Here is a 25,164-nt window from a genome sequence, read left to right on the forward strand (position 1 = left end):
CACCAGGGGCATGATTTTTGTTTGGGAGGGAACGTGCCCCCCCCCCTATGGCCACCCCTTGGCAACGCACTGACAGACGTAATCCTTTATTATATAGTTGTAATTTTAAAATGTAACGATTTTCGTATTTCATATATTTACTATGACTAACGTTACTATATACTTATGTATTGCTTATCACACTTTAAAAACTTTTGAACTTCACTTCTCTTTGAACATACTTTGGGATGAGATCAGCAACTACATGGTTTGCCTACACTTCATTATTGTGTAGGGCATATTTGCATGATGCGGTATTGAGGCCTAACACATAATGGTTAAAATTTATTTGTGAAAATATAATAACGTACAAGACATGAAGTCATATCTTTTATCTTCCTTTTTTTGGTAAGATGATGATAAAACTATTCTTTGAAAGAAAATTAAAATAACAAATATCCCCAAATATTGGCGGACAAATGTCAACGACGTAAAAGGTGGCAGCATACAAAAATACCTTCGCGAGTCCTTGGAAAAAATGTTTCACCATGAGCGTAAACTTAGCTGTATAAGACAATGATGACACGTTTGATACTGTTTTTGTTTTGTTTTTCAATTGGCATATAATGTCGTATTACACATGCATACACACAATTGGTACACTTCAAACACTTAAACAGGAAGCAGAAAACGAGGATATATACATGAAAGCATATAAATTTCACAAACATTGATTTTAGCAAAAAGATAATTTTTAAATTTCCACTTTTAAAGCATTTTGATCATACGAAAACGAATCAATAGAATCGTCAAGTTTACATTTTAATAACAATTTAATTAAGCTATATTTGTGGGCAACTCTAATGTCCTATTCCGTGGCATGACAGCCACGGAATACCTAAGCATGGATTTTTTTATGCAGGGGAATCCAGGGATATACTGCTTAACATACAAATTTACAACGTAATTTTCTTCTTTAATTTGGAATGTTATCATATTCTGTTATATATGGCGGCTGTTCAAAAGTTCTCATTATGAATTATCGGTATATATTTCATAGTAGGCCTACTTCAGGTAATTTAAATGAAATAAAATGTCTTCTACAAGTATTATAAATTGACTTTAATGGCATATAGTGTCGTATTACACATGCATACACATATATGGTACACTGCAAACACTTAAACAGGAAGCAGAAAACGAGGATATATACATAAAAGCATATATATTTCACAAATATTGATTTTAGCATAAACATAATTTTTAAATTTCTACTTTCAAAGCATTTTGGTCATACGAAAATGAATCAATAGAATCCTCAAGTTTACATTTTAATAAACAATTTAATAAAGCTATATTTGTGGGCGACTCTAATGTCCTATTTTAGCTCTACGAAAAGCATGACGGCCACGGAATACCTAAGCAAGGATTTTTTTTTTTATGAAATAAGAACTCCGGGGTATCCAGGGATAAACGGCATAACATACAAGTTTACAATGTCATTTTCTTCTTTTAATTTGGAATGTTATCATATTCTGCTATATATGGTGGCTGTTCAAAAGTTCTCATTGTGAATTATCGGTACATATTTCATAGCAGGCCTAATTCAGGTAATTTAAATGAAATAAAATGTCTTCTACAAGTATTATAAATTGACTTTTAAGTATAACAACTCTGATGTTATATACCGCATACATTATAAAACAAAACTGTTAGCAAACTGCTTATCCACTAAAGAGCCTGTTGTGTTAGAGAATGTGTACAAGTTAGAGGGCCTGACGTTTCGATCCTAGCAGGATCTGCTTCAGAGGCTGAAGGGCATTCAGCCTCTGAAGAAGATCCTGCTAGGAGTATACAATTTGTCCATCGATGGATATTTTGACATATTAACCAATGTGGAGGATGACAGACCAACTTAAGAAGTTTGTCAGGACTTAGCTTAACAAATATTTTCTCTTCGACCGTGGCAACATGGAAGAGCTATTATAAAAGACACGAATAAGAGCTTAACTTTTACGAAATCCTCGGTTGAAAGGGAAGAGATGTCAATCCTGGCGCAATGTAATTCAAGCATGCAGAAACAGCAAATTCACGATAATCTCTAACCTTGCATAGACTCGTCTTCATGTAGGCCTATTAGCATTTCTGAAGAGAGATTAAAATAAGTTTGAAGTAATTTGACAATAATAAACTGGATGGATTGATAAATGAAAATTAAGGTATAAATACATTTTGTTTTCATATTCAAAAGCAATATTTTTCTTCCAATTGTATTTTACCGTGGACAGAAGCGTTCACAACACATCATTAATTTAAAATTAATATACTTGCCAATCAAAATGCAATTATGAAGACAAACAAGTTGCAGAAATTCTCCATCATTTTCTTTTCTCTACATAAATCAACTTCAATAACAGGAATATAACTCTAAGAGATAACTAGTCTTAACATAACATTCAGTAGATAAGTGGACATTTCGACTTTTTTTCTAGTAAATTGAACATACACATAAAATAACGGCTGAAATTTTTATCTCCTATGTACACTTTTTTGAACTTGAACAATGTATTACTGGAAGGTAATAAACCGACCTATATCGGAGGGGAAAATCCCACATGGATTCATTGTTACGTAATCTCTGACGAAAGCCAGAATATAACTTTATTTTAAATCATCCGGTTATTTCATTTCTGTCGACCACTGCCAACTTCATTCCCACTGCCAACTTCAATCCTTCTCCACCTCCCCTCCCTTCCCCATATCACCCCCCCCCAACAATAATAAACCCCGTAGCAATTGATCATTTGCAGTATTTGGTATATACGCCGTGAGCTTACACTGAATATTTAGCTCGAATTGCTTGATTGGCCGCCGTCAGTGAACATTTCTTGTATTAATATAGTTGTTTTATAGCAATTTAACGCATCATTTGATGAGCCCGGTATTTTCCAGTTCGAGCTACTTGTTAATATTTCACACAAATTTGTTAGATGGAAACAATCTATGTATACCTTCTTGCCCAGATAGCCCATATGACACCAGCGGTGATTAGATTTGATATAATCAGGGCAGTCAACCAAAGAACATGTGGAATGAAAACTTCAAAGAACGTCGCCCGCCTCTCATCTAAGCAAAATAAAATATGACTCTGTAAGTGTAGACATATACAGCAAACAAATTCACGACAATTCCCGATTCAACTATTAAGGTCTCAAGTAAATATATATTATCAAAGTAATTTGGCAATTATGTTTATAGATGAAAATTCGTTGTAAAAAAGGATATATTGGTTGAACAATAGACAGGTATTTGCCATCATGATATATCCGATTATTTTTGTGTGTAAAATTCATTCCACCGACCCCTAAGAAGCAGTGTTACGCAAATTTTCGGCATATATATCCGCATGATATATGCATATAACTACTACGAGTTACATATGAGAAGTGTGCTTATAACTATAACTACTACCAGTTACATATGAATAGTATACGTATGCTATAACTACTACGAGTTACATATGAGTAGTATATGCTTATAACTATAACTACTACGAGGTACATATGAGTAGTAGACGTATGCTGTAACTAATACGGGTTACATATGAGTAGTATGCGTATAGCTATAACTACTACGAGTTACATATGGGTAGTAGACGTATGCTATAACTTCTACGAGCTACAAAGGAGTACCCGGTAGTATGCGTATGCTATAACTACTACGAATTACATATGGGTAGTATGCGTATAGCTATAACTACTAGGATTTACATATGAGTAGTAGACGTATGCTGTAACTAATACGAGTTACATATGAGTAGCATGCGTATAGCTATAACTACTACGAGTTACATATGAGTAGTATAGGCGTATGCTATAACTACTACGAGTTCCATATGAGTAGTATGCGTATGCTATAACTACTACGAGTTACATATGAGAAGTATGCGTATATCTATAACTACTAGGAGTTACATATGAGTAGTAGGCATATGCTATACTACTACGAGTTACATATGAGTTGTATGTGTATGATATCACTACTACGAGTTACATATGAGTAGTAAGTGCATAGCTATAACTACTACGAGGTACATATGAGTAGTAGACGTATGCTGTAACTACTACGAGTTACACATGAGTAGTAGGCGTATGCTATACTACTACGAGTTACATATGAGCTGTATGCGTATGCTATTACTACTACGAGTTACATATGAGCGTGTCATAATTTGATGGCATACCGTAAACAATCCCCAAGACTTAAATAAATAAAAATAATAAAAATAAATAATAATTCTTCAGTTTATTATCATATTAGCGGGCTACCTTTCAACATGTAGCCGCACTATTTTCGTTTTTGTTTGGTTTACTAACTTTTCATGATTATACGTGAACAAATGGACAAGAGTAAATGACGTTAAAAACACGAAGTTTAACTTCAGTACGTAGGCCTAATGAGGAGTATAAAGAAACCCTTTTGGGCTTAATTAAAACAAATTAAAACATGAATTCTTTAGTTTTTGATCATATTAGTGTGCTACATTTCAACATATAGCCTAGCCGCGCGATATTCCTGTTCGTTTGGTTGACTTTTCATGATTTTCATGATTTTCTTTTCTTTTCATGATTTTACCTAGACAAAAGGACAAGAGTATAAATAACATTAGAAACATGACGTTTATCTTCAGTACGAAATGAGGAGTATAAAGAAACCCTTTTGGGCTTGTAGCATTGTACCATAACCGGAAGATTACAGAAAGTATAAGAGGGGAAATAAATACAGAAAACATTCCTCTCCCCCAAAGAACCACCAATCCCTTACATTTACACCCGTCCCCTCCCCTGTCCTGCCTAACCATATAATTAGTGTATAATGTAGAAACACAAACATTGCACGCTGCAACTACATAAAATATAAGAAGAAAAACATGTACGTTCCAATTTATATACATGGAAATTATAAAACCATCAATTCAGATTTGAAGATCGACATGTCAACATCGGCATAAAACATAATCCAACGTTCATCTCAGTATATAAAAAATGAAATCAGCGGCGCGAGGAATGGAGTCAGATCGTGGACCACTACCTCCGGGAGGATGGAGACAAACAGAAACAGATTAGAAAAAGACGACAATATTATGTTCTACGGTTCTCAAACTAGGGCTAATGAGGCGATCACGCCCTCACTTATAGGGGCATACTACTGAGCTGTTGGTAATGAAAGATCTGTATGTCTAATATATACCTCAACCATATCTTACGCCCCCCAGTCTATCAGATGGTCTATCCGAGACAATATTGTGAAGTCACCATGTGTGACGATGGTATGATTCCTACTATCGCACATATTGTGATATCCTTCTGTGTAAGGTAAGGGTATGATTAAAGTATGAACAAAGAAGCAGAGAGCGAACAAGAGACAAAATATATTCTGATCTTCAACTCTCTCCGTTACTGTCCAATACTGTCTATAGAGTTAGTTTCAACGAACTAACATGTTAATAGTAATTCAATTTTACTCACGAAACTGACACAATTGTCCTTCAAAACCATCCATACATGTGCACGTGAAACCGTTGATTGCGTCATTACACGTGGCATTGTTAGCACAAGGCAACGATTCACATTCGTTGATTTCTGCAGAGAGAATAAACATATTTTGATAGAATTTTCGAAACGAATGACTTCAAATGTATATGTTCTGCTTTGACATTAATAACCGAAAAAAGAAATTAAGGAAGTAAAGTTCACTCACCAGTCTCACACAATAGTCTTTCAAAACCGTTATGCTTAGAACATGTGGAATTGTTGCAACAAGGCGACGATTCACATTCGAGCAGCGAGACTTAAATTTTCTTCTTCTTTAATTTTGTTTATTTACAATTGTTATTTATTCTCACCATTTCTCATAGTTAAAAATCAATGCATTTTCATCGTCTTTAGATTACATCCAACTGAATTTGGTGTTGTTCCCCCACTACTGTTCTGTTGAGTGTTATTTATAGAGGGGTAAGAGAGAGAGAGAGAAAGGGGGAGGGGGGGGGGGAGAACTTCGGCAATTTCTCACAGTAGAAAGATCCGGCGGAAGGAACGTAATTCACGTAACATGACACAACATAATCTATACACCGGGAAGTTTCCTATCTATTATAATATCTATCAAATGCTGCAGGAAAAGAGGGAGGAAGGATCAAAATATCTATTTGACAAGCTAGCTAGAAAGAAAGAAACCAACAGGGGAAGAGGAGAAGTAGGAGATAAACAGTAGAGAGACAACGAGAGGACTAAGGGAAGGGGGTAGGGAATAAACTAAAACTTAAATTGATCTATATCTGCCTGCAATGATACAAAAAAAAATGACTAAAAAAATGGAGCATCATAATCAGTATGCAACGCAATTTTCATAAAGGAAAACAAACGCAGACGAACTTGAAAGTTATTTTAGCTGTAGTACCATCATTGTTTTCTTCAGATTATTCTTATTATAACCATCGCCATCGTCATCGTCATCGTCACCATCATCATCTCCACTACCACCATCATCACCACTACCACCACCATAATCAACACCACCATAATCAACACCACCACCATCATCATCATCATGTAATCTTTTCCTAAAAAATGTAATATTGAAGGAATTGGGAATCATCATTATGATGGTCTTTCAAGTGACATCTGACATACGACCGCCCAATGAACACAACCAAGATTTCTGACATACTACCGCCCCATGCACATCACCCAGCTGTCTGACATACTACGGCACCCATGCACACCACCCAACTGTCTGACATACTACCGCCCATGCACACCACCCAGCTGTCTGACATACTACGGCCCCCATGTACACCACCCAACTGTCTGACATACTACCGCCCATGCACACCACCCAACTGTCTGACAACATGTACGTTCCAATTTATATACATGGAAATTATAAAACCATCAATTCAGATTTGAAGATATATATTCTCTTATACACGCAATATGTTTAATAATTGTCGGACAAAACGTATCGACATGTCAACATCGACATAAAACATAATCCAACGTTCATCTCAGTATATAAAAAATGAAATCAGCGGCGCGAGGAATGGAGTCAGATCGTGGACCACTACCTCCGGGAGGATGGAGACAAACAGAAACAGATTAGAAAAGGACGACAATATTATGTTCTACGGTTCTCAAACTAGGGCTAATGAGGCGATCACGCCCTCACTTATAGGGGCATACTACTGAGCTGTTGGTAATGAAAGATCTGTATGTCTAATATATACCTCAACCATATCTTACGCCCCCTAGTCTATCAGATGGTCTATCCGAGACAATATTGTGAAGTCACCATGTGTGACGATGGTATGATTCCTACTATCGCACATATTGTGATATCCTTCTGTGTAAGGTAAGGGTATGATTAAAGTATGAACAAAGAAGCAGAGAGCGAACAAGAGCCAAAATATATTCTGATCTTCAACTCTCTCCGTTACTGTCCAATACTGTCTATAGAGTTAGTTTCAACGAACTAACATGTTAATAGTAATTCAATTTTACTCACGAAACTGACACAATTGTCCTTCAAAACCATCCATACATGTGCACGTGAAACCGTTGATTGTGTCATTACACGTGGCATTGTTAGCACAAGGCAACGATTCACATTCGTTGATTTCTGCAGAGAGAATAAACATATTTTGATAGAATTTTCGAAACGAATGACTTCAAATGTATATGTTCTGCTTTGACATTAATAACCGAAAAAAGAAATTAAGGAAGTAAAGTTCACTCACCAGTCTCACACAATAGTCTTTCAAAACCGTTATGCTTAGAACATGTGGAATTGTTGCAACAAGGCGACGATTCACATTCGAGCAGCGAGACTTAAATTTTCTTCTTCTTTAATTTTGTTTATTAACAATTGTTATTTATTCTCACCATTTCTCATAGTTAAAAATCAATGCATTTTCATCGTCTTTAGATTACATCCAACTGAATTTGGTGTTGTTCCCCCACTACTGTTCTGTTGAGTGTTATTTATAGAGGGGTAAGAGAGAGAGAGAGAAAGGGGGAGGGGGGGGGGAGAACTTCGGCAATTTCTCACAGTAGAAAGATCCGGCGGAAGGAACGTAATTCACGTAACATGACACAACATATTCTATACACCGGGAAGTTTCCTATCTATTATAATATATATCAAATGCTGCAGGAAGAGAGGGAGGAAGGATCAAAATATCTATTTGACAAGCTAGCTAGAAAGAAAGAAACCAACAGGGGAAGAGGAGAAGTAGGAGATAAACAGTAGAGAGACAACGAGAGGACTAAGGGAAGGGGGTAGGGAATAAACTAAAACTTAAATTGATCTATATCTGCCTGCAATGATACAAAAAAAATGACTAAAAAAATGGAGCATCATAATCAGCATGCAACGCAATTTTCATAAAGGAAAACAAACGCAGACGAACTTGAAAGTTATTTTAGCTGTAGTACCATCATTGTTTTCTTCAGATTATTCTTATTATAACCATCGCCATCGTCATCGTCATCGTCACCATCATCATCTCCACTACCACCATCATCACCACTACCACCACCATAATCAACACCACCATAATCAACACCACCACCATCATCATCATCATGTAATCTTTTCCTAAAAAATGTAATATTGAAGGAATTGGGAATCATCATTATGATGGTCTTTCAAGTGACATCTGACATACGACCGCCCAATGAACACAACCAAGATTTCTGACATACTACCGCCCCATGCACATCACCCAGCTGTCTGACATACTACGGCACCCATGCACACCACCCAACTGTCTGACATACTACCGCCCATGCACACCACCCAGCTGTCTGACATACTACGGCCCCCATGTACACCACCCAACTGTCTGACATACTACCGCCCATGCACACCACCCAACTGTCTGACATACTACCGCCCATGCACACCACCCAGCTGTCTGACATACTACCGCCCCCATGTACATCACCCAGCTGTCTGACATACTACCGCCCCATGCACACCACCCAGCTGTCTGACATACTACCGCCCCTGTGTACATCACCCAGCTGTCTGACATACTACCGCCCCATGCACACCACCCAGCTGTCTGACATACTACCGCCACTGTGTACATCACCCAGCTGTCTGACATACTACCGCCCCCATGTACATCACCCAGCTGTCTGTTAAAAAATATATAGGTAATTTGCGGCGGTGATTTGACGTCTTGTGTGAGATTTGATGTATAACGAAATGTGCTTTGAACGTAGTGAATGGACAACAGAAAACTTTGAATTACACACAACTCTTAAATGAACAACGATGTATGCTTGCTATTGAATGGGATTCATAATCATGGCTATGAATCGTCAACAACTTAAGGTTAGATGGCTCAGTTGTTGGAACATTAAGCTCTGTAATCCGGAGGTCTCTGACTAGCTCTTTTCAAATCAACTGAATACTAAAGAAATATTTATCGGCCTCCTCAATCACCTTGACTTTTGATTATATTCATTTCGGTTGACAATAAATTAATCAGTGTGTTTCCAGAAGTCATTTAGCCAAACATTAATTAACATTCTTCAGTGTAAATGGTGACATCGTCGACAAGCTAGTTAGCTCGCCTAACAGGCAAAATGTACAACTTACCTGTATCGGGATCACAACAAACGTAAGTCAGATTGGAGTCATCCTCACACATGCCACCACTTGAGTACGTTTCATTATCACAAGCATACCTAGTGTCACCACCTGCAGTTGGATATAATAATAGCAAAGGGAAACATTCGCAGTGCTTACTTGCCTTTAAATACATTACATACATTAATCTCGCATTTCGTGTGAAGGAGTACCACATTGAGTTCGAGATCCCTATTGTTTTTGGTGGAGGTCCAAGTCCATGAAGGGGTCACTAGAGGTTAAATTGGAAAACATTGTTAACACGATTATATAAGAAGGGAAGGTTGGACGAATCTCATATTTAGTATGTATTGGTACACGTTCAGTAAAAGAGTTATTGAGGTCAAAGGTCAGTTGGAGCCCCAGACGCCAAATTGTGGAAACCTTGTTTTATAAGCTACCGTATCTCCCACAGACCAGCCTATCAGAAAAAAAAATGTACGTAACGCCTCATATGAATAGGAGGCTATTGGCAATTGGAAATGAGCTTATGGGCATCCGTAGAATCTAAAACTGAAAATACGAACATATTGCATTGGTTTCAACGTGCCTCTCGGAAGCCTTATTTTGCTTGCAGAAAGGTGTACTTTGTAGTACAGAGGTTCTATTGAACGTTTTCCGTTGAATTTATTTCAGGTTGGATGTATTTTCGTTGTGACCAGGCAGCGTCCATGAAACTAGTTAGATTTTTTACTACGACCAATCTCATTGCAAAATAATTGTGTAAAACGGTCTTAGTTTGGCAGTGAGTTCACGAGCTTTTGTCTGTTGCTGTTGATCTCAATGTGTGTAGTCTCTTCCACCAGTTTCAGCATAGCTAGGTCTTAAAAGTAACGTTCGACTTTCGTCACGTTTATGATTATGTGAGAACTTGAACAAACCTGGCTAGTCCTGTGAGCAATTTTATGTTGTCTAGGCCAGCAACGGTTGGGTAGAATAGGGTTCATTAACACCGTGAACCGTGAAAAATACCAGTAAGAATACCAATACACTTAAGATGGCAAAACATTTCCTCAATTATATCTGAAGGCATTTTCCCACTGGTTATCAGTCATAAGTCGCAAAGTTGAGAACAATATAATTTAAGGAGTTTTGAGACAAGTTTGCTGTTGTTGCTGCTATAGGATATTTGGAAGATAGATTCTCTTACAACCTCATACTTTCATTGCGTAAAAGATCGCTTTGATTTAGGCAGTGTAATGGAGTAATAGCGATATTATATCGCGCATCAATCTGCAGCTAAAAGACAAGATAAATTACGGGGCAAATGTACGAAGTCGCGCTAATCGAGTAGCTGTTCAAAGTAGCAGTAAGGTACTGACTGTATAGGCTTAGGACTCGCGCACACCTAGCTACTGTATATATTATATACCTATTAATATGGGAGCCATAATGTAACAGAAGCCAAGTTATTTTCGTAGGTGTTTTTACAGACGTTTTACTTTTAATTGTTTAAGACATTACAGTAGGCCTAGCTGCTTATTTATGGTTATGCGACATGTTTTACTTAGTTCAACATTTACTTTTGGTGGAATAAGTCTAAATTTCATACTGCAAAGAAACATGGTTTCCAATGCGCAATTACGTAGCACCATGTATCTGCCTAACTGCTAACCTTTGTTCATTGAAGTATTGATGTTGCAGATCTGTACTTTGGAGCCTTTAACAACAATCATATGCCTACTGGCAAGTGAGAGTTGGCGAGTATAGATATTTAGTCACGGTCGCCAAATAGCGAGTACTTTTGTAGAGCCATGCCAGTTTGGCATAGCTGGCCTGCCTTAGAATTTAATTCCACCGGAACTTGTCAAACCCTTCCGCTCAGATTGAAAGACCCTTCAGGGCGTGGGGTAGCCTTGAAATCTATTGTTCTGAGACACAACGTTACTTTCACTATAGTTAACACAACACCTCCAAGATTTCCATTTATCTTTTAACTACGTTTTTGTCTGCTTTTTCAGCAGTTGAAGTTGTTACTTTAATAGCTCTATGAGGTAATTATATAATTTCTCTTCTTTTCATATCTTTTAAGCAAAATTCTGTAATTCAAAATATCGATTTGATTTTGTTACTCTCTAGCAAGTTCAAAGTCACGGTTTATAATACAATGGTAAGCTACTGCCAGAGTAGTATAGACTAGGTTAAACTTTTCAGCATACGTCGTAGCTGTTCAATCCAATATTTCTGTAAAATGCTGAGTTAAGATTTCGTAAATAATTATAGTATAAGTGCTTTTCGAGAACCTGTAATCAACCTTTATCATAATTTTATGTCTCCATACTTAATGATCTCAGTGGTCCCAAAGATCGTAATTTACGTACGTAACATGAGCCAATTGTATTGTAGCCTTAACAGGGGACCTTACATCATAGTAAACTTATATTTTTGCATAGCGCCCTTATTTAGTGAAGTACTTGTATTTAATATGGCCGCGCCCATGAGTCGTTAGATGTAATAGTCTTAACTCATGTTTGTAATGTCAATGTGGACTTGAGGCCGAGTTGTTTTAATTGACATGTTATTAATAGGTACTCAGAAGTTGTTTTAACTAAATGTTAGATATTTCTCTTGGGTTTTCAAAAGAGATTAATTTCTTGGACTGGGAAATATGTACACCTTTTTAATTATAACTTTGGAAAGTTAGCTAATATGCAACCAGGGGAACTCCCATCTCCTGTCTCAATATTTGATTTAACCTTGTCGTATTAAATCAGTACGTGTTTGGTAAAAGAACCTTAAATAAATTGTATTTATTTTCTCTGTGTTAGGGGCTTCTACCCTAGACCATAGAGGGCGGACAAACACCGGGTTATATATTTATATAACGTTATTCTCGCATACGGTGTATGTAGGGTTTTCGTCTTGTTCAATATTGACCTTTTGATTTTATAAGGCTTAATTGACCAAATAAATTTGTAAAAAATATTATATAACTCCTTGAAATAATGTTTCGGGGGATCAGGTAATACGATGAGTAAATAAACTAGCGGGGAAATAATAAACGTTTTGATAATAATCCAGACCGGAAGTTAGGTCTCTGGATGACCAAATCTGTAACACATGTAGCTTTAATCCGTGATAGTTTTGGTATATAATTTAACTTGAAAATGACATCCACATGAAGAGTAAAAGAAATGCATAAGGAAGTAATAACATCATTGCTCACCACAAATTGCAAAATATTGAAATGCAAAGAAGGGTTGGGGAACAAGGAACCTACAGTAAAGAGATAGGACTTTTCTAAATTTACAGATAACCCCGAATCATTTGAAGAAATGATTTAAGACACTTGTTACATAATTAATAGAACTCTGAGACCCATTCGTTATAATGACCTTGTCGTCTGCATAATTAGATATTTTGATATTACAATTAGAGATCAATCTACCTTCAATTTTGACGATTGAAATAACCAAGGCATTTAAGATTTAAGTGCATGTAATGAATAGATAGGGGTCTAACCCTTGCATAAGAAATCTTGAAATAATTCGTCAAAAATCCGTTGCTTGAAACGCAGGACGAAATGTTGCTGTACAGAATTCGGATCCACTTTCTAAAAATTGGTCCGAAGTTATAGAAAGAGCGCGTTTGAAGCATAAAATCCCAATCAAGGCAGTCAAGAGCTTTCTCATAATCTAACAATAGGAGGGCACCTGGGGTAGAGTGGTTGTCGCAGTAATCAATGAGGCCTAAGATAAGACGGATATTCTCACCTACAAATCTCCCTTTAAAAAAACAAGTTTGTACTGGACTAATCAAGTCTTGGAGAACCACCTTGAATGAATCGATTGGCTAAACATTTTGCAACTATTTTATAATGTACGTTAAGTTGTGAAATAGGGCGCCAGTTTTTCTTCAGAAAACGCTGGTCTTTTGAGGGTTTCGGTATATGAGTAATACATGTTTTCCCTTGTTCATCGGAAATGTAGCCTTTACGAAATGCATGGTTGAAAGAATTAGTTACTAATACTGCAATTTCATTCCAAAACAACTTACAAAATTCCGTTCGGAGTCCGTCTGAACCAGGTGATTTGTTCAAGGGCATGGAATGCAACGAACGTGTGCATTCATCTAAAGTAAGGGGTCCTTCGCAACTGGAACTCTCTTCCTCAGAGAGTTTTTTTGTGATTTAAATTAAGATTAACAATAAAAGTTATACGGGTTAACATTTTTATTCTGGGTGTTAAGGTCTTTATAAACCTTCTTAACATCATTCCTTTTCCTCTGTTACTGCCTGAATGCAAGGACAGGATTACGAGTGAATGGTCTGAATCAACAATGAAAGACTTGCAGAATCAATAGTGGAATTCCTGAGATGGCTAGAGATAAGAACAATGTCTAATCTGCAATGAATGGAGTCATCGTCGATGTTAGAATGCCACGTTAAATGTTTACTTTTTGGGTTACGGTCTCTCCAAATATCAATTAAATCTAGTGTCTGCATCACATGTAACATTTTTGAGCGAGATCGAAAGTTGGTGTGGGGCAATCCACCTATTTTAATCAAAATCTAAGTTCCACGCAAAGTTAAAATCACCTCCCCATATCACAGAGTTCCATTCGTGGTTATCGATTTGACTTTCAATTGACGAGAAGACGTCATCTCTGTAGAGGTTGTGACCATATACATTAGCTCATTCCAAATCTATATTATCCTTATTAACATTTAAAGTAATATGTTAGTCCTCAGTAGCAACTGGTCATAAAATGTCACACAGGTTAGGACATTATAACACAAATCAGTTTTAACTGATTAACATGTACACACTTTTACCAGTTTTATTTAATAATAACAATGAGAATCGAGTGGAAATGACAAATGCATGGATATAACCGAGACCAACCATGAAATCAGCCATGATGACTCATAACCGATCAGAATTGGAACTAAAGAAAAACTTAACTCAGTATTTATATTGTTATTGAGTGAGTTAAAGAAAGGTTTCCATCTTCACCGGTCGGACGGTCAGATTTAGCGTGATATGTTATCACATTTTATCTCAGGAAATAAAATGTTTGTCTATATATGACATTTCACAATTCATGAAAGGGGAGACTTTAGTGATTTTCATTAGATGAAATGTGTGGGCAAGCCGTATCTGTGTCAGACATCTTAGAACCTATCCCCACAGATGACAGAATCTCAGCTACAAAACATCTTAGAACATATTCCCACAGATGACAGAATCTCAGCTACAAAACATCTCAGAAACTATTCCCACAGATGACAGAATCACAGCTACAAAACATCTTAGAACCTATCCCACAGCTAAAAAAAAGCATCTAAGAACCTATCCCCGCAGATGACAGAATCTCAGCTACAAAAAATCTTAGAACCTATCCACACAGATGACAGAATCACAGCTTCAAAACATCTTAGAACCTATATCCACAGATGACAGAATCTCAGCTACAAAACATCTTAGAATCTATTCCCACAGATGACAGAATCACAGCTACAAAATATCTTAGAACCTATCCCACAGATGACAGAATCACAACTACAAAACATCTTAGAACCTATCCCACAGATGACAGAATCACAGCTACAAAACATCTTAGAACTTATCCCCACAGATGACAAAATCACAGCTACTAAATATCTTAGAACCTATCCCCGCAGATGGCAGAATCACAGCTACAAAACATCTTAGAACCTATCCCACAGATGACAGAATCACAGCTACAAAACATCTTAGAACCTATCCCACAGCTAAAAAAAAACATCTAAGAACCTATCCCCGCAGATGACAGAATCACAGCTACAAAACATCTTAGAACCTATCCCCACAGATGACAGAATCACAGCTAAAAAAAAACCATCTTAGAACTTATCCCCACAGATGACAAAATCACAGCTACTAAATATCTTAGAACCTATCCCCGCAGATGGCAGAATCACAGCTACAAAATATCTTAGAACCTATCCCACAGATGACAGAATCACAGCTACAAAACATCTTAGAACCTATCCCACAGCTAAAAAAAAAACATCTAAGAACCTATCCCCGCAGATGACAGAATCACAGCTACAAAACATCTTAGAACCGATCCCCACAGATGACAGAATCACAGCTACAAAACATGTTAGAACCTATCCACACAGATGACAGAATCTCAGCTACAAAACATCTTAGAACATATTCCCACGGATGACAGAATCACAGCTACAAAACATCTTAGAACCTATCCCCACAGATGACAGAATCACAGCTTCAAAACATCTTAGAATATATTCTCACAGATGACAGAATCTAAGCTTTGAAACATCTGAACATCCCCCACCCACCAACGCTGCCCAGCCCACAGAAAGATGGCAAATAGTCAACAGGATTCGCATAATATAGTTGCATGAGAAAACCAGACTTGTGACAACTAGTATTACTGTTGGATATCGAACAATGACTCCGCAGCTGCCACATTGACTTTCGAAGGTTAATTTTGTATCCTTCAAAATCTGCAAACGTACTATATCATAATCACAAGACAAGGAAGTACAACCGACAATCCATATCAGGAAATGTAGCAAGCGTCATCTTGTACAGGAAGGTAAGTTGAAACTCTTTACGTAGGAACAGTTTATTAAACAACTTAAAACACACATCATTTTAAATGATATCGTTTACAGTAGAAAGGATTGATTTGCGTAAAAGGAAACTGTATGAATGATTGCGATGCATACTGCTGTGCAGTATGTAGTTATATCCCCATCATATCATTTTTAACATGTGCTTGCATGCCTCTTTGTCTTAATAGTAACTACTTACTTCGTGTTCCCGAGTTTATTCACCCCTCACCCACATCATAGTCGAAGAAGCCCCCTTAGTCTTAATTCCATGAAGTATTCATGCTTAACCACAGATGACAACCTGTTGCATCTCATGTGTATACAAGTGTGGTTAGTTATAGCCCTCTCCTATGTGCCTTAGTAATTATAAGTAAAAGACTCTGTGACCAAGAGTTTATGTCACAGAGAGGTTATTGCCCATTCACTGATTCCCAGATGGTTCAGTCATCATTTAGCCCACAATCATGATCATCTTAATTCTCTGTGTATACTTTCTTGATAAACGATGAAAACTGCTTACCTCATTGGACCCCCATTAGAGAGACCCTACGCCTGTATGGCATTGTGCCCCTTGTGCCCCGCGTACCCCCCGTGCCCCTCGTGCCCCTCGTTCCGGGCCCCTCTCGCACTGTCACGCCTGGCGCCAGCTTGAACTACCCTCACATACGCCCATAAAAGTTCTCATTTTGTTCTGTCCGACCCTCCCTCTCACATCCAAAGGTTTGACAATGCCCACCTCTAGTTTCATCGTGATTGCTTCGTTTAATTGAATTGAACTAAAACTGTAGTTAGCTAATATAACTTTTCGTCAATTATTTCGGCCTATCTTTGAACGGACATGTAGGCTATGATAACAGCAGTGTAGCAAGTTCACCACTAACTGTCAGTTTATAGATAGACGAGCAGCCTGGTACTATTATATTGTTCTTCACTTTTTGGTTACTACCATGACAGCATTCACAACAAGGCACAACATAAACAGTTACACTCTATGGGCATGCAAATTGTAATTGTAATTGTTGAACATTAAAGTTTTGTTTACATGAAAATTATTTGTGTGCGCACTATAGTTATTATATATTACATATATTATATATTACATATATATTACATGAAAGGAATTATTGTCACAGTAGCCGTGCGCTAGAAGTGCAGCTTTAAAATATTTCTGTGTCTTGGTCTGTACCATCTCTTTCAAAACTTTTAGAGTCAATTCCCGACGTCAACAGAAGAAAAAAATAGACCACCCATGAGCAAGCAGCAGTCCGTCGGCACTAGGACAATGCTTTGCAGTATGAAAGTTGCCTGGGGAGTCATCAATAGTGAAATGCATGAGTCTGGAACCCTATCTTCCAAACCGACGATGGACTTATATGAAAGATTAAATCAGAAACAAACTATATTATATTGCAAGAAATGGACAGAAAAGCTTTCTACAAAAGTAAGAGTTCATATGCAGATCTATTCATTACAGACTGCAACCTGTAAAGAAGTTATTATCAGTGAATTTGACAGCTTTTAAGAAGTGAGTTTTGGACACTCTATAGGTCACTAAAAAAACGCTTACATGGGGTATCCATCATTTTGAAGTCATTGTTACCGAGGGATTAATTACCTTTTGAAACTTAACGCACTGACCACTCCCATGTATGGTTAGTCACTGAATTTCACTGGTAGTTGAATAAACCTAAGGCTCATTATATTGAGCAATGGATCCACTGAACAAAAAACAATTGTTTGTCACTTATGTCACACTTTCAAGTGGTTTTGCTTTTGTTATACATTACTTCATACATTGGTCTTTTGGTTTTTTTGAAGTTGCTGTTTTGTTATATGCTCATTTTGTGGTTTAAGTGAAATAGAGTGGGTCAAACTCAGAAAATAATCTTGTCCTTGTGCATGTCTTGACTCAATGTGGAAGCAATAATATGTGAAGTAATGTTGATGATCTCTTGCAAAGCCAAAGTACTAAGCTATTTTGTTCAATTTGTTAATGACCAAACATTTATATTAGATTTATCTCTTTGGTAATTTACAGATGCTATAATGAAATACTCCCATGCTTTGCGACATACACTGGTAAACGGATACTTTAGTGTTGTGGAATTGTACAATCTCATCCAATCAAATGAAAATATTCTGCCATTTTTTTCTAATCATCTAGCTAGTTGACAATTATCATCTTGTTTCAAAACAACTCATAATACCCCAACCCATATACCCCACGTTAATACTACACGATGGCAGTGTGAACACCCATGTAAAACAAAAAGGCAACGTGGGATATGTCGTATTGTTCCTCGCAGTTACATTGGGGATATATATGTATATCCCCAGTCTCATGTCAAACACACAAAATTGTGTTATGCCCACTTTGCACGTACAGGTTCAAACCAAGAAAAAGCTTCTCTTCCTTCTCAATATGATGAAATGCGATGCCAGTCTGTAGTCGTCATTAAATGCGAACAACATCATTGAAAATTTGCTCAGAACAGAAGTCCCCACTTTGCATTAATACAACTTGCTTCCCCAATAGGCGACGTAAACGCGTATGTGTGCGTGTGTTACGCCTCGCTTGTAAACACGATATCTCAAGAAGGGAATCTTGGACCAATCTTATACTTGGTGTATATGAGAACCACATTAAGTAGATAAACCATATTGTTTTTGGTGCCTGTGAAGGTCACCAAAGGTCAGTTAGAGGCCAAAAACCAAAATAATAAAACAAGCAATAACTCTCATTGACAGGGTCCGACATGTTTGATATTTTGGGAGAAGTTGTGAATGGGGTAAGGGATTCTTTCCAAACATAACGGTCATGTGATCCAAGGTCAACAAAGGTCAATCAGGGGTCAAAAACGAATATTTTTGCAATAACTTGAGAACAAACTGTCCGTCAAGATTAAGAGTTACACTAATGTAATCCAGTAGTGGACCCGCATCTAGGAGACCTTTGAACTCAGGTTGACCTCCGATGACCTGTATTAGCTTTTTGGTCATTTGAATTTTCGTGGCCATAATCGGATCTCAACGGTACTTTCACATCAAAATTGTCCATGGGTTGCGACCTTCGTGTGCGAAGTTATCAGAGGTCAATTTTTTTTTAAGAAGTACAGTTTGGATGGTCGTACATACTTTTCATGTAGCTTTTTGGAATCAGCGTGTTAAATTACATCTGATCGCGAGGTCAAAAGGTCAAAGGTCAAATCTTGAAAAATAAGCTCATTTTAGGAGATACGGGGCAATACAAATTAAGTTAGTCACAATTTGGATATATGATAGGGGTGTTTTTGCTATATAGAGGAAACCAACTCCCGCTTCAATCGGACACCCAGTTCTCAAGTTATGAGGGGCCACAGGTTGGTTTTGACACCTTTCTAGCAATAACATGTGTGTGTACATTGTAGCCATAAAACATTAGTACATAGTGTATATCATCAAGAGGAACATTTTTGATGAAAAGCATCAGGTCATCCAAGGTCATTCAAGGTTGCTTATGTGCAAAAAACTGCCAACTTATGCTAATTTTTGCAACAACTTCCAGTCATGAAGTCTGACATGGCTGATATATTAGGAAAAGTTGTGGATGAAGTAGGGGCACGTTTTCCAAAATAACCGTGATGTGACCCAAGGTCACCAAAGGTCAATTATGGGTCAAAATGTGTTTTTTGGCAATAAATTATGAAACTACTACTGACAGGGTGCGACATGGTTAATATTTTGGGACTAGTTGAGAATGGGGTTAGTGATCGTCTCCAAACATAACGGTTATATGATCCAAGGTCAACAATGGTCAATTAGGGGTCAAAAAATAGTATTTTTGCAATAACTTGAGAACCAAATGTCCATCAAGGTTGGGAGTTACGCTATTGTAATCCAATAGTCGACCCGCATCTGGGTGACCCTTTACCTAAGGTTGACCTCCAGTGACCTGTATTAGTTTCTTTTTTTTATTGGGAATTTTAGTAGCCCATATTCAAACCTCAAAGGTTCCTTCTGATCAATATTGTCCATGGGTTGACCCTGTGCGACGTTTCTGTGCGAAGTTATCAGAGGTCAAGGTTTGGTTTGGTTTCAATAAACCTACATGTGGTAAGGATGGGTCTAACAGACTTGTCATATTGCTTTTTTGAATCACTGTGTCAAACTACATCCTACTATGGGGTCAAAAGGTCAAATCTTGAAAATATGCTCATTTTCGGAGATCCGGGGCAAAGAAAAAGAGTTTGTCAATAGTTTGATATAAGATAGAGCTATATGTGCTATATAGAGGAAACCCACTCCCGCTTCAATCGGACACCAGGTTCTCAAGGTATGGGGGGCCAAAGGTTGGTTTTGATACCTTTTTAGCAATTACATTATGTGTGTACATTGGAGCAAATAACAAATTTAGGACAGAGTGCACATCATCAAGGGGAACATTTTTGTTTAAAAAATGTTGCAACAACTTCTAGTCACGAAGTCTGACATGGCTGATGTATTAAGAAAAGTTGCTGATGATGTAGGGGCACGTTTTCCAAAATAACCGTGATGTGATCCAAGGTCACCAAAGGTCAATTATGGGTCAAAATGTGTTTTTTGGCAATAAATTGTGAACTATCATTGACAGGGTCGCAAAGTATAATATATATAATTCGCAAAGTATAGAACAATTTAAGGAGTTTTGAGAAAAGTTTGCTGTTGTTACTGCTAGGAATTTTGGAAGAGCGATGCTCTTACAACCTCAGATTATCATTGCGTAAAAGATCGCTTTGATTTAGGCAGTGAAATGGAGTAATAATTTTTTCGCGCATCAATCTGCAGCTAAAAGACAGATAATTAATTGGGAAATTGTACGAAGTCGCCGCTCTAATTGAGCAGCGGTTCAAAGTAGCAGTGAGGTACTGTATAGATATGCTTAGGACTCCCGCATACCTAGTTTCTGTATAGTATATGCACTATAGTATATGTATAGTAAAGTAGAGGAGCCCTAATGTAACAGAAGCAAAGCTATCTTCATAAGTATTTTTGCAGATGTTGTAATTTTAATTGTTTGAGACACCACAGTAGTCCTAGCTGCCTATTTTTGATTCTGCGACATGTTTTACTTTGTTTAACACTTACTTTTGGTAGAAAAAGTTTTAATTTCGTACTGCTAAGAAACATTGACTTTCTAATGCGCAATTACGTAGCACCATGCATCTGCCTCACTGCCTAACTTTTGTTCATAGAAAGTATTGATATGTTGCAGATCTGTACTTTGGAGACTTGGCCAACAATCATAGGCCTAGTGACGAGTGGAATTTGGCAAATAGCGAGTACTTTCAAAAATATTTGTCGAGGCCTGAAACCTTCACAACATGATTTCTCATGGTAGAAAAAATGGATACTTTTCATACATGCTATATGGATTTGCCATATTGAGTACAATAATCATATTGCTTGTGCGGTCAAATTTCCTATAGGTCACCAGAGGTCAAACTCTGAAAAACCTTTTACATGATATGTAACGATGGAAATCGTGGATACATCTAATACTTGTGGATTCGTGTGGATTCATAACATTGAGTACAATACCCCTATTGTTTTTGATGGAGGTGTGTATAGCCACGTACAGTAGACTGACCTGTGTTATAATGCCATAGTGTCAGGTTTGATCATTGAAACAACACATCATGTAAGGTAAAATTGTCAACAAAAAAAAAGGTATAACATTGACTTTCCCACTCAGCATTCCATTCGTACCCACGCACTCATAACTATGATTGATGTGTTTATTATGATATAGCTTACTATCTCTTCCCCACACGTAGTATACCGAGGATTACAAGTTGGTTCTAACAATACAGCTCACCATACACTTGAGGTGACGCTAACTTGCAATTTAGTAGGTCAGTCTGCCAATATGGGCGTACGAAAATGACAAACTATCCGAAACCCCCAAAATCACAATTAGTGTATTAAATATTCCATTTATGTATACACTGCAGTTTTAAATGTAAAACGCAAATATTCACGGACCAAGGAGGTCAAAGATCAAATTGATCAAACTTGTTTTTTTTTGCGAAGAAGTGTTTTCAAACTACTCTTTTATCTTAAGAGTTACAGACTCAAATGTTATGGTATGTGTCTGTGTAACGGGTTGTTACGACTGCGTGACTAATGGTGGCTTAAGGAGAAAGGTTAGAGGGTTAAAAGTCAAGTAACCATAAAAGTAAACACTGTAACCGCCACACGTATACTTTATAACAATATAGATTAATAATTCAAACACAGGTAGTTTACCACAGACAAGGGACGTAGCCAAGGGGGCAATCGCCCCCGCCCCCTCTTTGAGTAGCCAGAAAAATTAACTAAATGGAAATACCACTAAAGCCCTCTTTTCAGGTAGAAGAGAGCTAAGCGTCCCTTCTAAATCATTCCCATGACAGTTCGTCTGCTACGTAATACAATCAGGGATGTCGCTAGAGGGGGGGGGGGGTGTGGGGGTGTCTCACACCCCCCCAATCTTGGTAAAACTGACGATAGTTGGAAAATTTGAGTGCGACAGTCGGAATTTCCGACTGTCGCACTGTCATTTTTCCGACTGTCGCACTCTTATTTTCTTGTAATTTGTGAGTGACCTAAAATTTATGGTCAAAATTGACCTTTAATAAGTCATATTTACCACGTATTCCTTGTCACATTGAGAAATTGTATCTCGCGATCTTTATACTCCACCATACAAAACTTCGTATGATTTTGAATACTCTAAAAAAATGCCTTATAGAACTACTGTACAACGTTCGCCAGCTTCAATTTGGATAATTTATGTATTAATTTTGCAATTGGGTGGGTTGACCCTGTTCGCTAGCTTCAAGTAAGTTCAGTAGATACATTTAATAGTATACAATTAAAACACTCAATGCTAATCTACGGAAGCTTAAAAGTGCCATCAACATAAGAAAAACTTTGCCCCATAAGGTGACATTTTTCAGTAAATTGTTTAGATAACAAGATAAAATCTTATCAAAAACAGAAAAATGTTGGATTGCCCAGTTGCTGACCGTATCGTTGACGAGTAGTGCGGGGGGTAGGGGGGGGGGGTACAAGGCAGCAGTCGGAATTTTCTGGCTCCAAAACCAATCCAGTCGGAATTTCAGCCACTACACCCCCCCCCCCCAAATCATCAGGCCTTAGCTACGTCCCTGAATACAATACTCTTATTATTGTTTATTTCCTGCAACCTGGGAAGTATTTTGGACCAAACGTTTCTTTTTACATCATGACGCTCCGTTAAGTGTAATAATGCTCCCTTCGTGAGGAGTGCCCCTTTTAAAATGTATCATTTGGATAAGTTGTGCGGAATAAACAAGGTTTTGCATACAACTTCTTGACTATAAGTCCTGATTTACTTCAAATTTGGCCAAGGTGAAGTAACCATGAAAATCATTTTGAACATAACAATTTCACTAAAATAATTATATAGTCCAATATCCCAAACACGAGTAGTTTGTCATTGTTCATTACACTCCAAATGTCACGCAACCAAAGTAGGTCTAAATCAAGCTCGGCCAAATTTGTGCGAAAAGGAATTTCGCCAAGAACCCAATTGACCGTAAGGCCGATGGGACTTCAAACTTGACGAGTATGTGCCTGGGCATGGGCTGTAGTGTATGAGTGACAAACGAATACTTAGGATCAAAGATCAGGGGTCAAATAAGAAGGAAAAAAACAGCATTTTGGTCACTTCACGTATATACCAAAATAAAAGAATGGCCGAAACATTCAAGCAGTGCACAAGTAGGATACCACAAACAACATACCTTCAGGGTGTTTATTTAATGCACAATGCCAAAGGGAATGTGATAAAGGAGGTAAATGTAAAAACTGGCCAAATTTGTGCTAAAATGTATGATTTATCTACATTAAGTTTAAAGTCCGAAATATTCCGGTAGCTAAAATTGCTTTGCGCTAATTTGTTATTGCCAAACGAAAACAAAATGTATCCATAGGGAAGTATTGTAGTGTCTGCATTGTTGTAAATAATTCAATGTAATAATGTGTATTTAGACACAAACCATTATACTATTATTTCAGGTTGCCCGTACCATACTAATCCTCTCTCTCGCGGCTAAGACGAGAAATGACGTAATGTTCAACCAAAGATTCATCGATAACGATATATACATATACTTACTTGTCCTCGCCATAGTATACAGTAGAACGACAAACAGACAATGCCATCCGGTTATGGTATTTTGACCAGTAATGATACCCATGCTGGTAATGATAATCTCTTCTTACTTCCACGAGGTGATATCATATAGGCCTAATAATGTTCGACTTCGTCTGCGGATCGTAGACATGCATGGAACAGTATCGATGCTCTTCTGTGAGGTTCGTTCACTTCTCAGATTGCGTGTGATCACCTTGTTAGTGTTCTCGATGGCGCTATTTTAGATTCAACTGCTCACACTTCTCCAGCCTATACATGTAATTTATTACGAGATTTTTCAATATACTATTATGCAATTACATCGCAGTGGCGAATTTATCAACCAACCTGGGTACTGTCATGGATCAAGGGACTAATTAGCCGAATGTTGTACTCGGATAAACTAAACTACAACAGCTCTTGTTTTTGAAAATCTGAATAATTTATTGTAGAAGTTCATTATATGCAGATATGTTTGTAACTAAGGTCGGTGGTACACTAAACACCCTCACAGAACAGTATGTACTACAAATAGACAATTTATATACATATACACACACACCGGCACACCCATATATATTATATTAATTAATTAAGATTAAACCAGAAAAAGTCCACCTCACGAACGGTTTCGTCCTTTTGGGACTCATTGGGCGAAGGTAGGAATCTAAGCCCCGATCTTGTGTCACAGACCGAAGTTCGTACCATTCGACCACAGTGATTCTACGAGTGTGTGAATGCGTAT

General features: G+C 37.5%; 1 protein-coding gene across 3 annotated transcripts; it reads right to left on the bottom strand.

Annotated features, from left to right (window-relative positions):
• Positions 1 to 576: 576 nt before the first annotated feature.
• LOC139973306 (coagulation factor X-like) lies at positions 577 to 24,724 on the bottom strand. Of its 3 annotated transcripts, XR_011795183.1 has the most exons (7): positions 24,402 to 24,711; positions 9,646 to 9,747; positions 7,543 to 7,656; positions 5,508 to 5,621; positions 2,991 to 3,105; positions 1,637 to 2,124; positions 577 to 1,099 (listed from the first exon to the last, which is right to left on the bottom strand). XR_011795183.1 is itself a non-coding variant. In XM_071979893.1 (6 exons), the coding sequence occupies exons 1-6, from the start codon at positions 24,481 to 24,483 to the stop codon at positions 2,103 to 2,105; spliced, it is 549 nt and encodes a 182-aa protein (XP_071835994.1). In that variant the 5' UTR covers positions 24,484 to 24,711; the 3' UTR covers positions 577 to 2,102. The 3 variants fall into 3 exon arrangements, 2 of the variants coding, with proteins under 2 accessions (XP_071835994.1, XP_071835996.1); XM_071979893.1 differs by having other exon boundaries at positions 577 to 2,124; XM_071979895.1 differs by lacking the exon at positions 7,543 to 7,656 and having other exon boundaries at positions 577 to 2,124; positions 24,402 to 24,724.
• Between the last annotated feature and the right edge of the window lie 440 nt (positions 24,725 to 25,164).

This window comes from Apostichopus japonicus, chromosome 9 (assembly GCF_037975245.1).
Source record: "Apostichopus japonicus isolate 1M-3 chromosome 9, ASM3797524v1, whole genome shotgun sequence".
In the NCBI taxonomy this organism is placed as follows: Eukaryota; Metazoa; Echinodermata; class Holothuroidea; order Aspidochirotida; family Stichopodidae; genus Apostichopus; species Apostichopus japonicus.